Source organism: Oculina patagonica, unplaced genomic scaffold, assembly GCF_052425735.1.
Source record: "Oculina patagonica isolate OP01 unplaced genomic scaffold, crgOcupat unplaced10, whole genome shotgun sequence".
Taxonomy (NCBI): Eukaryota; Metazoa; Cnidaria; class Anthozoa; order Scleractinia; family Oculinidae; genus Oculina; species Oculina patagonica.
In genome coordinates this window covers 84,727-100,657 of record NW_027556973.1, presented here as the reverse complement: position 1 = coordinate 100,657, position 15,931 = coordinate 84,727, and the positions used below count along the sequence as shown (strand labels likewise).

The 15,931-nt window shown below is 38.8% G+C and overlaps 1 protein-coding gene across 1 annotated transcript; it reads right to left on the bottom strand.

The window, feature by feature from the left end:
* Positions 1–301: 301 nt before the first annotated feature.
* On the bottom strand, positions 302–14,425 carry LOC144639496 (proprotein convertase subtilisin/kexin type 4-like). Its single transcript, XM_078498794.1, has 13 exons — positions 14,241–14,425; positions 13,730–13,834; positions 13,253–13,345; positions 11,607–11,744; positions 11,352–11,416; positions 8,833–8,921; positions 8,325–8,503; positions 7,445–7,660; positions 6,922–7,022; positions 5,728–5,967; positions 4,591–4,883; positions 3,924–4,058; positions 302–2,538 (listed from the first exon to the last, which is right to left on the bottom strand). Exons 1-13 carry the CDS (start codon positions 14,400–14,402, stop codon positions 1,982–1,984), a joined length of 2,373 nt encoding a protein of 790 aa, XP_078354920.1. The 5' UTR covers positions 14,403–14,425; the 3' UTR covers positions 302–1,981.
* Between the last annotated feature and the right edge of the window lie 1,506 nt (positions 14,426–15,931).

Below are 15,931 nucleotides of genomic sequence, written 5' to 3'. Positions count from 1 at the left end.
ACGGAAAGGCTTTTTCCGCCTATTATAGCTAATTAGATGCAAAGTGCCGTTTGTTTCAATTTGCACAATGCAATTTCAGTTGTTATTCATTGGCTGCGGTCACATAAAGTTTAACGGTAGTTAGTCTCAAGTTACGTGACGTCATACCTAACTATAGCGTAGCTGACTAAAGTTAGTGCTTTCGGTCGTCTCTGGGGTCACACCAATGCAGTAAACTATAGTTAGTTCTGATTAGCTTTTGGATAATTTCGAATTTAAATTAGTTCATGACAGCCCTTGTTGTTGATCTGTAAATTAAGTGACAGGTCAGAACATATTAAATAACGATGAATTTTATTCATTCTTTGACTAATAAACTATCACATAATCCACGTTTTACAGACAGGGATCTCTCTGTCAGATTAATAAAATTCAATGGCTAAATAATTTATTATAATCACATTATTAATAATAAATGTTAATATTTAATAGTTTTCTTTGTAAACACCAGTGCCAAAATGATTGGCCTTGGCACTCAGACGTTTTTGTTAAATTAAATGCAAAGAATACAAACATTGGCAACTTTACTTTTTTAAAGTGAAAGAGACCAAATCTGAAACATGTCTAAACAGATGATGAGGTTCTAAATCCTCTTTCCCTTTTTACATAACGCAATATAATATTATTTCAGAAAAGGCGAGCGAAACAACAACAAAAAACAAAGTTGATCTCTTAGCATTATAAGGAAAATCGTAGACCAATTGTTATGACGACAACAACAACTTTTAGCTTAAGGTTAAGCCCCCCCCCCGGGGGGGGTTGTTTATGTCTTTTAAAACCATTTGGGGGAGGGGGGACTTCATTGAGAGGAGGGTATTTTAATCATATATCAGTTAGGGTACAATGTTTTAGTGCCGTTTGGTGACACATTTTCACGAAATAGCAACAGTAATAAGTGAATGTGGTGGCCCTGTTCGCAGGCTATCATAAAATTGCCTAATTTTCCTTGTTCATAAATTGTCATGATTAACCACTGAGGGAAGGGGGGCTTATTAACAAATTGAACTCTTAGAAGGGGGAGGGATTATTTGAGAGGGGGGCTCAATACAGAATTTACGGTAAATTAATTTCTCTTGGCCTGAATTAGAACTAACTTTGCCTTTGTCTGTTTGTTTTTCTCTGAACATAACTTTGTGCACTTCTGGTTTAAACGGGATAACAAAGCGCCTTAAAGGAACTGTGTCACGGCTGAGCTAAGCTAAATACTCGCTATGAAACTTAATGTTTGCCAAGAAGTTACCTCCATGGATTAAAATAACAAAACCATAGCTTCATTGCAACCAAATGTGTCTCCCGGGTGTTATAATTTAAAGTTACAAGCAAACAAGATTAACTTTGAAAACCGTTCAGCCCAACAATATTTCAAAAACCCATATCGCAATCCGTTTCAATCTTCGTCACTTTTGGCCATCTGTACCTTCTTTTGTATTTGGTGTGTTATTGAAATGTTCCTTCACTGTTTTAAGAGGTTATTCACCGAATTTGATGGTCATTTCCCATCCATTAATTTAACTAAAATTCGTGACACAGTCCCTTTAATTCTCCAATGAACTGATTCTGTAAAGAAAACCACATCTCCGTACATGCTCTTAAATAAGTCATCGTCACCATGTTTGAAGAATATTTACATTACTGTACTTAAGTTATATCATATATTTCGACAACTTATATATTAGTGTTCCTTTTTCTAACAACATCATTTTAAAGTCACAGTTGACCATTACTAACGTAATAATCCTTTGTTTTAATCAACGGGAGTATACAAACCGCCAAGTTTGGGGCCTTTAACCGTTCTCTAGCGAGCCTTATATGAAACGTGACATACGTGGGTCGTCACCCTACCTCTCCGAGAACCCCGCCCCCTCCCACCGGCGGGTCTTTGCTACTCTCTCGTAGGGACCGTGTAATTAGCTTAGTTTCACATTTTTTTCCTATCTCTGGTCTAAACCATGTCTCCACAAATGTTAGTTTCTGGTGACGTTTTAAACGAATCAACGAACACAACCTTGGAGCGTAACTCGCATCTCGTATCTTCTTTTTGTCCTCTTTCTTTCTGTTTTTCCTCTTCTTCTTCGCTTTCCTTCGGCCATGTTTCGCCCTCTTTATTTCCTCCCTGCTTATCTTCTTTTTCTTCTTCTTTCTGCCTCACTAGCCGGCGATACAAACGCCACAAATAATCAACAGCAGCAACATCAGCAATAACCAAAACAACGAGAAGCAGGAATAACCCAACTATGAGCAAGGATCCTAACCAAAACCACAAACCGATCGAAATCGCCACAATAACAATAACAAACAGCAATACGCCAATTACATATTTGTATTTGCGCAATACGGGAACTACATTTTTGCGCAATACGGGAACTACATGTTTGCGCAACAATTTCCACCAGTACCACTGAATGATTAATATCGCCACAATAACACTACCAAAAACAATACCAAACAGCAATACTGCAACTTTGAACAAGTATTTCAGCCAGCTGGGTGGTCCGGGAACTAGAAATATTAAAATAAAATACAACACAACGTGATCAGTAAAAAACTAGTGAGGCCACAGGCTACCCAAGCGTAAGCGGTGAGTCAGTTACGATCATATTGCGTAATAACAGTAACGGCGAAAATGTAAAAGTTTGCATGGGAATATTTAGTAAATGTTAAAGAGGAAACAAGAATACTCTAAAAATCTTTATAAAAATACCTATCCTAACTTCCATGGTGTATTGCTTGTTGTTGGTGTATTGCTTGTTACATTAAGAGACTTCTAGTTATTACGCACAATATTTACCATGGAAATAGCATCGATCCTCTAAAGGACTTACTAGTGAAACCCGAGTCTACTTATAACTTTAGAAAATCCTTAAATGTTGAGGTTGATAGACCAAGAACAGAAGTGGGAAGATCTTCTTTTAAACATCGTGCTGCACTATCTTGGAATCTCCTTCCCGATGACATCAAGTCTTGCTCTAACCTTGATTCTTTCAAGAAAAAACTTAAGGCAAATAAGAGTCTCTTAAAATCTATCAGTTTCACTAAAGCGTCCTGCAGCGTTTCTAACAAATCTCTGGACTTCATATATTTTTAATTTATTCATTTATTTATCTTTTTACTGTATATTGTTATTAATTCATCTATTTTACCTATCATTATTTATTCAGATATTGTAAATAAATTTTGGATCATGTATTATATAGGATCTTATTGTAATTTATTATTTTAGATAGTGCAGGTCCACATCAGGACTCAACGTCTTGCCAATTATTTTGTAACCTGCTTTATCAAATAAACCATGTATGTATGTATGTATGTATGTATGTCTGTGCATTAACTTTACTGATTTACGGTGAATTTTAGCGAGTTACCGCTCCTATGGTTTTTCCACTTCCAAATAGACGGACAAGGCCTCACCGCCCCGCCCCCCTCTCCCCCGGGGAAGGGGGAAGGGGTACTCAAAAATATTTTATACTGGGAGGCTCCGCCCGAGGTCCAAACCCTTACACTTTCATATACCACTTCTGAAAACAAAGGTAACCCATAAGTGCTATTACCAATATGGCCGTCGCTCAGATTCGTGAATTTGTTATGGTTTATATGACAAAGTAACTTTTTAGCAGCCTAGCCTATCCTAGAAGCTCGTCTACTTTGCCTTAGTAGAAGGACCTCTCTCTCTTCGAGCAAGAATGACTTCTGAGATTCGACCTGAAGAATTCCATACTGATGACGAAGTACTAAAGATCTCTGATTGGTTGTTTCTCGGTTATGAATTTTCACGCGCGAGAAATAACCAATCAGAGCAGAATGAATTAAGCGCACGACTTTGCAAAATCTACCTCTAACTCGTTAGTTAGACATAAACGCTTTTAGAGGAAAAAATATTTGCTTACCGGGTTTGGTCGTGGGAGGCTGCTTCGTTGTAGTAACCGTCCTTGTTGGCTGACTTGAGGGGGCTTTCGGGATTGTTAAATTGTGGGAGACATTTGTCGTTCCATACAAAATCAGTGACCAGCTATAAAGTGTACCTAGAACGCAGAAAACACATTTCCGTTTGAACACAAGATGAAAGAGAAAGAGGAGAAATCTGACTGGCGTATTGCATCGGAAGGCAAGTGCAACAACCATAAGTTGATAAAGGTAAATTAACTACCTTAGCGACCTAGGAAAGCCGGCGTATAAGGTAAAGTCTTCATTAAATCCTAGTGGCCCATCGGGCCGATTCCTCTTTTTGTAACATGAAGCATCTGGGAATATTGCTACTCCCCCTGGACGGGATGTCCATCGCAGGTTAATTCCCAGCATTCTGTCAGGCTATTTAACGGTTCCCCTGTACCCACTTACACTCCCCTTGCCCAAGAACACAATAGTGACCCAAGTCGAGTGCAATAACCATTAGGCCATTACAACTCCACCCCACAGTTTCGAATGTACATGTATATAGTTGTTGAATGTCTTTTGGCCTGCTGGAGAAAACTAGACGAAATAACTGTGGTGATGATATTAAATCCCGCAGTATCGCTAAATGTTTTTTAAAAAAGTTTCAGATAAAGAAGTTACCTGTACTTGGGTATCTTTTGTCCAAATCTGCAATTTGAAGCTCCCATTCTCCTTCAGGACTTTCTCCCCAGTTAAACAGGGTTGTCATAACCCAGTCTGTCAGGTTTTTGACTCCCCGGAGGTTGTCAAAAACGCGCCTTCGAGTCATTGGAGATTTTGTGCCAGTCGGCGCCTTCAGCTGCAGAGACAGGTCCCCTCGACGAGAGAAATCAAGATCTACTTTGATCTGAACGTGTTCCAGGAATTTTATCGGACAATTCCTAAACCTTATTGAAACTGTACTTGGGATTGGCCTGAAAATAAAAAAGCAATTTATCCTGACAACAGCCTGAAAAATTCAACTGTCCACTTTTATCTTGGAAATGACTTCATAAAAATGACCTCATCCACAAGATTTTAGAATGGATCGCAGCTTAGACCAGCTTACATAGTAGCTTACATGTCCTTAGTTGTGGTCATGTAAGCTACAGTGAATTATGCATGAGTAAGACAACCTGGCGTATTCTGCGTCTCTGTTTCAGCAAGGGTCGTGTTGGTTTACATGCTGGGTGGTTTGGATAAAAAAATGCTGTGTCAGGACAGCCAAACAGTATTTGCTTGTAGAAGAAGTCGCCAAAGAAGGGATGAGTTGTGTTAAGGTGACAAAATAAATGGAAAGAAATAAACTTAGGGCGCTTTCCATTTGTCAGAACTGGCCGGCCAGACCGGTATATTCGAGAACAGAATTCTATTGATAGTCAGATTTGTCCTGTCAAATCAGTCAATGCATAAATATTATACAATGTTATGGTGGATTTGTGGGAAAATCTCGTGTCAAGGGCCCAATTCACATTCAAAACCACCGGACCGGCCAGCCTGACTTCTGATCCAAATGGAAAGCGCCCTCAAATAGAAACTTAATTATCCAGTGTCCCTTTAGATAGAAACATTAACCGTGTTATAAATAATAAAAATAGGAAAAAAAATTAGTAATGCTAACAGTTAGACTGCGAGCTCGAGGGTCTGATTACCAGTGGCATTACCAAAGCACCAAAAAGCCTTAATTAGCTTGGACACATAAAACAACAACAACCAACAACACACGGCAGGGGCGCTGTCATCTACAATAAAGATTTTTGTTTTAATTTTCAATCTTACTTGTTTTTATCGTCGCCTTTAATCTCACATCTCAGCTGCGGAGACACTGTCTTCCAATTCTTTGCCAGACTCACCATCTTGCCAGCATCCATGAGCCCAAAGCCGTAAAACTTGCTGACATACAAACCAGCTTTGTTTTGAACCCAGTCGCCTTTCTTGAGCGGGACTTCTGCCACCCCTGGCGCGTGTCTTGAGCTGTAAACTATGATATGTTGAACGTCACGCCATGTTAAGTCAGGGCTGAAAGAGAAGTTAAACCCAGTTAGGGTTTGCTGAGGACAAGATACGACGACCGAAAAGCTCTGATAAAGCTAGACCACCTGTCAGTAACAGAGTGGTCCTGCAATGACTGCTAAAAACAAACACGATCGAACCACATCTGGTTAGCCCTTTGAAGTCATCTGAAAATTTCCCAAGAAAGCTATACATCCTAAAATTTAATCAGTGAATCATATCCTCGTATTTTTTACAATATATTAATGTCAAAATGTGATTTAAATTTTACGGAAATTATGACATATAAGAATCCATTTTTTATACAACATGTATTTCACGTTCTATTTGCACTCTCAGAGGTATGAAGGTAAGAAACAAGCTCGGTCTCCTTACTTTAGCCCTAGAAATACTTGCCTTTTCAATTGTAATTAAGATTATTTCTGGTCTGTAGCTAAGGAGGAAGTCGAAATTTTCAAGTTGAATTTTTACACAGAGAGGCCTACTCTGGCACCCAAAATCGCCCAAAGTTGCCCAAAGTCGCCTAAAGTCGCTTAAAGTCGCCTAAAGTCACCCTAAGTCGCTCTAAGTTGTTTTATAGATAGTATAGATATTTTCTGTAACAATGCTTAATGGTGTACCATGATGATTCCCATGTACATGTATACCACAACTGTACTTAGGTCAGTCACCTAAAATTGCCTAAAAGGTCACCTAAAATTGCCTAAAGTCGCTCAAAATCGCCCAAAGTCGCCCAAAATCGCCTTAAATCGCCCATAATTTTTGACAAAATAAGCTAAAATCGCCTAAAGTCGCCCAAAGTTACGGCGACTTTGGGTCCCAGAGTAGCCCTACAGAGAAATGAAGAATCCTACTCTCTCTTGTGAAGCAAACTACAAGTCATAAGTCCACCATAATGGGATAGGGATGTCTGTTTGGTCTGGCCCTCCCCTCCTATTAATTTAGTTAAACAAGACTTACTTTGCTTGCAGGGTCAGTGCAATCAGACCTGATGCCATGGCTGTAGCCGCTGACGTGGCTCCAAAATCATCAACGCATCCTGTCTTGTTATCAATGGTTATCTGCATATAGAAATAGAAAATAGAAATATGTTTATAGTGGTCATGCACTTAGCTTCATATCTCAACGAGATAGCTAGTTTACAGGCATGCCACTGAAACAGAGGAAACAAATAATTTTAAATGAACATAACAAGGTTAAAAATCCCAACTGGCAGGAGGCAGACCAGTTGGCTATATACAAAGCGTGGTCGAGGATTTGAACTCGGGACAACCGAGAAACAAATCCAGCTAGTGGCAAGGGCAGGTCTTGAACCGGGGACCTCCGGATTACAATACCAGCCCCCTAAACCACTCGGCCATGCTTGCCTCCTATGTATCAAGAGATGAATATTATTAAATCTGCACAATCGAGCAGAACATCAAATCTAACTACAAATTCTGCTACTTGATTGTCAAAGAGATTTGAATTTTGTTTTACTTACAATTTTTCCAATGTCATTTAATGACTCCCTACTGTATGCGGTGGCCATGATCGCAGGGCACTGCTCGGCATAGGTCGGTTTGGAGCCATCTGAGTTCACACCGTTAATGGCAATGGTATAAATGCTATTAACGTAACCATTATACGAACAACTGTCTCCTGTCATACCACCATTTCCAGCAGCGAAGGTGTAAATGGCACCCAGGCCTCCACGACCCTGTCAAAACAAAAAGAACATATAAAAAAGTCTTCAGTGAAAAAAGATTGCAGCTACTTGCCCCCCCCCCCCCCACCCGAAACACAATTCATATTTTCTCGATATTTAAGCACCAGTGGCATTTAATACCCAGCAATTATTTGGGGGTGGCTTTTATTAAAGTAACAAGGGTGTGTCTTTTGTCATTTTTGGTAGTCTTATAATTTGGCCAAAACATTTCCAAAATAGGAAAGGAATGTCACCAATTTACCTGCAGTCAATTAACTATAAAGCAAGGTGAGAGAATAATGCCTATTATGTGTGGAGTGAAGAGTACAGTTAGTCGACTTACACATACAGTAGTAGTACAAGCCTTGCAATCAATTTGGTCTTAATACAGTAAGTCAATTAATTCGTTTTTAAAAAGACATTGTGACCTGACCCAACTTTTTAAAGCTGATTAAAATCGAGAAATACCCCATGTACTGGTACTTGGAAAAAGGATAAGACTGAAAGTTTACCAATCTATTGGGTAGTCTGCTCCAGGCATTTCACTAGTTGGGAGCATGAAGAACAGCAGGCCAGCTGCTGAGTGGCAATCCTGGAAATTAGCTAGCTCAAAGCTAAGTGCATTGTCTAAAATAATTATACATCTTTTCCACAAACATGTACAACACTTATGTACCTTTTCTATGCCATGCTTTAAAGCTTCACTGGTCAGTCGCCCAGGGCCCTCAACTTGCACGCCCATGTCCCCAGGGCCCCAGCTGTTGGAATAAATGTCAACACTTTCTATTTCATGAACTAGAGCCTTGGCCTCTGATGCATCATTTGAATTTATGTTAGCATCAAAAAGGCGAATACCTGAAACAAGAGAAAAGGTAGTTTGATACTTGTACAGTTGGGAGAATAAGTGCCAGTTAAATTTGGCAAATCTTCGTTGAAGTACTCGGTATTATTTCTTCTAATCAAAAACTAGTGCAAGCGCTTATGAATATTTCAAAAGCAATTTTGGGAACATTGTGTTGTTTAGCAACTGCTGGGACGAACACCACCATCATTAACTGGTACTTTAACTGGTACTTAAATAAAAGTTTTAAGAAAGTATAAATGAGAATGTGATGTATGTGTGGTGTTTAATTTAATTTTCACATTAAACAAAATTAATTGACATTTACAACATGGGCTATTACCTGCAATTTTGGTATCATATGCCAATCCCGCACCACATCTGCCATTACTGGCTATACCAGCTATAATACCAGCACAGTTATTTCCATGGCTAAGTGGAAATGTTAAGATAACATTGTTCATTAAAATCTTTAAAAATAATAACAATTCAATGGACATTACCGTCGATTGCATCTACCTGTGAACGCACACGCTAAAAACATGTTTTCAAACAACGTCAAACGTCAGCGTTTCAGGTGTCAAACTTTGAAGATTAGCAGACCATAGCGCAAACTTTTGCACTCAAAATACTCACCATAAACACTGAGATCGGGCGAAACTTTACACTACAGGGTTGGAAATTAGCGCTCGCCCACTCGCCCACTCGCCCAGGCGAGTGTGAAAACTGTCGGGCGAGTACAAATCACGGATCACTCGCCCAGTTTGGCGAGTATGATTTTCATATCCAGATTATACGAAACGCGGCAAGATTGCTTTTCCTGCCTCTTTTTCTGTACAATTTCGACACTTTGCTTGCAACATACAGGAATTTGGGAAGATGTATCAAATTGAAAACTGCATATCAACTTTTGAAGTAAGCATGCTCATGGTTAAATTGTAAAGTAAGGTCTTTTTTGGCGATTTTTCATCCAAGAATTAGATTGCAGTCTGTATCATGATCGACCCACAATGGCACAATGAGTATTGAACGTGATTAAAATTGTTAGAGGAGGGGGGCTAAATTTTCCTTTCTTTAATGGAGGAGACTGGGCGAGAGAAAATTTATCTGGGCGAGCGCAATTTGAAGGTCACTCGCCCAGATGGCGAGTGCTCCGAAATTTTAGTTTCCAACCCTGACACTAGAAATGATTCAAGTGAACCTGTGTATGTATATCGACACAGACCAGCATCAGTTTCTCAGAAGAAGTCTGTATATCTAATCTTTCCGCCATTTTGAAACCGGAATGTGTTGAACTTTCGGCACCAAATTTGCTGTACGGTCTGCCAAACTTGACACCTGAAACGCTGACGTTTGACATCGTTTGAAAACATGTTTATAGCGTGTGCATTCACAGGTAGATGCAATTGACAGTATGTCTTTTCAGAACTTTTTTATTACTCAGGTCATTTTCAAAATCCTGTACCAAAAAACTGTACCAAAAATAGAGAAAAATAAACTGGGTGAGTAACACACCTGCCAACTCTCCAAATTTTCCTGGGAGTCTCCAAGTTTTTCATCAAATCTCCCAGACTGATTTTCCGAGAGTATTCATACATTGTCTATGATATCCTTAAAATGCAAAGATTTCTAGATGTCTCCGGATTTTTGTACTCTGGGGTTTGGCAGGTATGGAGTACAAGGAAATGAGTGACTCCAGAAAATACCAAATGAATACCTATATACGATCGAATTCCGAGGGCAAGGGGGATTCTTTGAACTGGAATTCTGAAGGCATGAGGGATACTTACAATTGAAATTCTGAAAGTATGAGGTGGTGGTGTGGGTGGGTGGGGGGGGGGGGGGTCCAGAAATGGAATTTCCAGAGCCCTGGGATAGACTAGGCTTTGGTAGATTGTGCTAGCATAATTTTTGGCATAATTGGAGCTAAAAAGCATAATTTGTGAATCGAGCACTGCCACAGCATAATTAGCAATTTTTAGCACTTTTTGGAGCATAAATTCATAAAATTTAGTAAATATGGTGTACTTTCTACAGAAATAAATGAAATTTAGGTAGTTTGTTCTTGCAATGCGTGTTTTAGCTATACAATTGTGATTGTTAAGTCGTTGGAGGCATTTTACAAACGGTTCAGAGATGCGAGCAGCTAATTTGCACAGCTGACGGCCGTGACAAACTGCCATAAAACACAAATAAATTTGCAACAACAGTTTATTTGAAAAACATCATAATTTTGTGTCGTTATTGCGCACCTCTATGTACAGAATCTACGTCATTTTGTGACCATAATTTCGCAAATCAGAAGCATAATTTGGGAATTCAGGCATAATTTTTGCATAATTTGGCAAAATTTTGAGCACTGCTAGAAGCATAATATGCCACTTTTAGGAGCACAATCTACCAAAGCCTAGGATAGACATATGTGCATTCCTTAAGCACGCTAATTTTGTGGACTTATCTAATGCCAGGGTCCTTTGAAATAATTTGGCATAAATACCAAATTGGGCATATTTGCAAATCCTACCTGCTCAGTGCTGGTAATTCCAAAGTGCTATGTGAAAAACTGGAAATTCAGAATTGGAGTGGTGTAAAGATAATGGAATTTGAGGGCATGGAGGGATAATACATTTTGGAATTTCCGAAGACAGGGGTGGGGGGGGGGGGGGTGGTAAAATATGGAACAGGGTATGGATATTTTGTGGAGTCCCAATTACGCAGGCCAGACCTCATATACATGTACTCATTCTATTGCTGATTAATTTTAAGTTATTTTTTTTAAAAAGAAAGAAATTAAAAACTAAGATAAATTAACTTAAACTATCTTTCAAGAGTCATTTTAAGACTGGTCAAGCATTCACTTACCCTGATACTGGTTTTCCAAAAGGAACTGGTGTTCCATCCACATAATCGTAGCTTGCTGTTAAATTCTGTCAAAGCAGAAGGAGACCAATGGCATATTATTAATGCATGTATGTACATGTATGATTAAAGTACAAAATGGGAGAAGGTTGGCAACAGACCCTGCAGTACTGAGTGCACACATCCAAGAATCATTTGGAAGTGTAAAAAAAAAAAAAAACAGAAAAACAAGAGATAAGAGGAAACTTAGAATATTACATAGTTTTGTTGTATTTCGGGATGGCTGCCATCAACTCCATCATCCAGTACTGCCACCAGAATTCCTTTCCCTGTGTAGCCAGCTTCCCAAACAGAGGTGATATTATGCGTTGGCTCGCTAGATCCAACAGGTCTCTTCTAAGGTAGGGCAAAATTGAAAACAAGATTGATTTAAAAGTATATTCAGAAATGGTAGGCCCAAAATATATTGTGTGTCAGTTACAATACAATAATACAATGCAATATACTGTACATGATTAGGTTCCCCATAGATTTAGTTCTTATGATTTCCAAAACTCTATACTTGACTGACTTGATTTTTTTTCTTTCTCCAAAGCCAAAGATAATAAATATCTTATGAAACTTGTTCTCTCAGTCCGTACTCTAAGATACATATCTTCTTTTTTTCTTCCTTTCATTAATGGTGTCACATATGTACTTAATTGTGCTTTAATTTGTGTTTGATTTATGGCCTGTGATGTTCTAGCTTGTAGGCCAGGGCCCCATGTGGGGGACTCCCAGATACAAATAACAAATGTGCTTGTAAAAAATGTTCTAAAACACCCTTAAAAGTTGCTAGAATCTAGGGGTGACTATTGGGGTCATTTTGCCTATTGGGATAGTATTGCGATAGTCAAATTACTATTGCGATACTATTGTGATAGTATTGTAATTAGTGACTTTATAGCGTTGTAATCATTTCTTTCTCCTAGAGGGGGTGGAGTTAAAATTCGAACCACCATTTTGAACGCAGATAAGGCCGGGGAGACGAGCGACGTCTGTGAAGTTTGCTTTTATAGTTTGTAAAACAATGCAGACTACAAAACAACGAACAGAAAGCAGGGAAACGACGGCAGAGAACAAGCGAGGCATTTTTCAAGCAAGGAAAAAGTACTACAGGAAACCATTTGAAAAACTATTCGTAACTATCGATAGTTAATGAAACTATTCCGATTGTTATCGATAGTTGAATTTGCGATTGATGCATCGCTATCGGAGCACTCCCAATCGCGATGCACCCTAAGGTATGATGAGCACTCCTGTCATTTTTATATGTGAGTCCCCCCTTCCGGCAGGGCCCTCAACTGAAAACAAAAACCTTGGTCAGTATCTTAAGTATATGGACTTTAGGGTGCAAAGAGATTGCAGTGGCCAGGATGTACAGTACTAGCCCTAATGTCATTTTTAGTAGCCACAAACAAATTCTCATTATTAATAAGCAAGATGCTTATGATGCTTCACTTGCCCGGTGGGCATGTGAAGTCAAGGTTTAAGTCCACTATATAGCCTGCCCCACTTGTGTGAACATCGATATATCCAGTTGGGAAAATAAGCAATCAATAAACATTCCCCCAAAAACGGGGGGGGGGGGTGACAGAAGGGTCTGAACCTTCCGCTTCCTGTACCTTTTTCTCCCCCCTTCCCAGCCCTTTCCGTAGTGGTTCCCTCCTCCTTGTGCCATATCTATTGCAAAACATAATGAAATGTTGCAATTTTTTCTCAATTTATCCCAGTTCCTGCTACCTTGGGATTTACTGGTAATCCCCCTTCCCACCCTCTCTTCTCCTGCATCCTGCCCTTTTTCTCCTGGGTTCCACACTCCTGTCCCCCTCCAAAAAACATAGACATTTAAGAAAATGACTTACAATGTACCACTGATCTTCAAACATAGGGTCTTTAAAACTTGAAGAGAACATCAGTTTATACTGTTTCTCCTTCTGATGCATAAACCAGTCAACCTAAAACCATATAAATGTAAATAATAATTATTCAACTGATAATTTATGTCAATAAATACACTTTGATTTATTTAATATTAATATACTGAAACAATTAATGCATGGATTCAATGAGAAAACTGGCCTTAACAATGGATACTTATGAAAGATGAAAATTATCATTTATTTGTCATCATTATCAAGTATGCTGTACATGTAGTATGACAGAAATTGAAAGTGGCCTTGTACTAAAAGTCTAACCCCAAGACTTGTCAACATGATGCATGTCTAAGACTTCAAACCAATTAACTATAGGGCAACCATAACAGTTTTAATTTGTTGAATGATTGTTCTACAAAAAAAATTGCGTCAAAATCAGTTTGAATACTAGATGGTATGTCTTACCTTTGGCTCCCAATCGAGCTTTCTGTCAATTTGGGATGTTAATCGACTCTTTCCTGACTGTTTCTTTAATTCAGGTTTTTTAAAGATGTGATAGTCTTGAAAGAGCTAAAAAATAAATTTCAAATTTGCTTTAAAGAGGCCCTGCCAGGGTTAAATTCCGACAAGCGACATGGCCCAAAAAGTAGCGACAGCACATAAATGAAATTGCGACAAACAATAATAGCTCTAGCCAAATTCCGACAAGTGACAAAAATGCCTAGAATGGCCGATGAAACAGCGACACCAAGCATTTTGAAATTCAGACAAGCGACTCGAGGACCCCCCTGGCAGGGCCTCTTTAAATGTTCAGTATTCACCTAACTCAAACGGATGTGCCGAGGTAAAAGATTTGAGTAGCACATATAAAATACATTTGAGGTAGTTCAAATGAGTATCTTTAACGGAATCGAGAAAGAGAAAACTTAACCAGTTTCACAGAAAATTAAGGTATTAAAAACAGATTTTGACTCACATGTCCGTCGTATGAGAAACCATATTTGATGGCTAACTCCTCAGCATCTTGCTGACTACCACGAACTTTAACAGCCCAGATATTGGTGTAAATCTCTTTGGCAAAACTATCGGTTCCAAAGAAGAATATAACGAGCAGAGCAGAACACAAAAATCCAGCCATTACAACTTCCGTCAAAACTGCTTCTAGTGCTTCTTGTTTACAACTTTTTTATGCTGGCTGCTTAGTGGCCTGGCTCTCTAACTCTGAAAGGCCCTGGTGACGAGGAAGATATTCTTCAGAAACGTGACCGGCATAAATTAAATTTAGTCCTGTCAACATCTAGATATCCAAAACATCTGAAAAAATAATAATCGCTTATAGCTTCGTGGTGATGAGCTTATCGCAACGCGCACATATTTTTAAAATACTGATAATATATATTAAGAAAATCGTACCAGTTATATTTGAAACATAGTTTTTGTGCTCATAATGCCAGAACCGTGACCGGGATTTTTTTCTCTGACTACAATAGCTACGTTATGCATATTCAGATTTCTCACATAACTAACAAATCCTGCAGTGCTGAAGGGGAACTGTTTCAGAGCTAACCGCTAATAAGTCGCTGTTTTGATCACGTTCTGCATTGTTCTGTGGAGTCACGGACTTCTAAGAAATATAAAATGCTGACCGTAATTTGAATGCTTCCTGGTTGTTTTGATCACGTAGTGTGTTATATGCGCACAGGATTACCATCCTTTGTTTAAATTTTCCACTGCAAAAGTTTCCAATGACATTGAACAAAACCATATAACAAAACAAAAACTTTAAAAACAGTTTAACATGTTCCTTTGCAACAAAGTAGAGCTAGTTTGACGACTGTACCAAGGTATTAAATTAAATAGTAAACTGACGGCAACGTTGAATATTCATAACGAATTATATAGAAGGGTATCGAATTTCGCGTCGTTATTTTTCGCGAGAACCTTTTTTCGCGGGTCTTAAATTTTGCGATTTTTTTAAAATCACGAAAATCGCGAAAATTAAGTCCCGCAAAAATAAGTAACAATGAGGTACGTAAGACTGTCCACGGGTTGTTCTGCATTTCTCAAATGGTTGAAGAACGGGCTTTTTTTTTTTTTTTTACAAAATTTGCTCTTTTCTGAGAACTGCTGTTGGGAATTAGATGATTGCCTGACAATGCAATGGTTTTTCCCGATAAACTCGCGCTAAAAATCACTCACTTACGATAGAAGTTTTAAACTAGTGGTAACCACAGGTTAGAAAGTGCGGGCCTCGATGCAGTTAACTTCCTGTTTGAACAACACATTTTCGGATCCTTTCGCATTGTAACCGTTCATGATGGAAGAAGAAATAACTTAAGTCACCTCATTTCACGGCAATTTTTTCAACAGGTCACGAAAATTTTTCAGACAGTGTCGATAAATCACTGGACAAAAGAAAATTATTCCGAGTAAGGTCGAGTAACGCGTCACGCTTAAGTCACGAATGTTTTTTATCGTTTCCTATTGCCGCGAACCAATCATAGTTGTTTTTTTGATTGACAGTTTTGCGAAGTGTAGTCTAGCACGCGGTGTGAATTGAGATGTGATTTTCCTCCGTCGGCAAACTCGCTTTGTTGTCAGTGTTATAAGGAATTTCTCGAGAATAACCGTTGTTGGAATCATTCGCTTTGCCGTAGTTTATCTGTG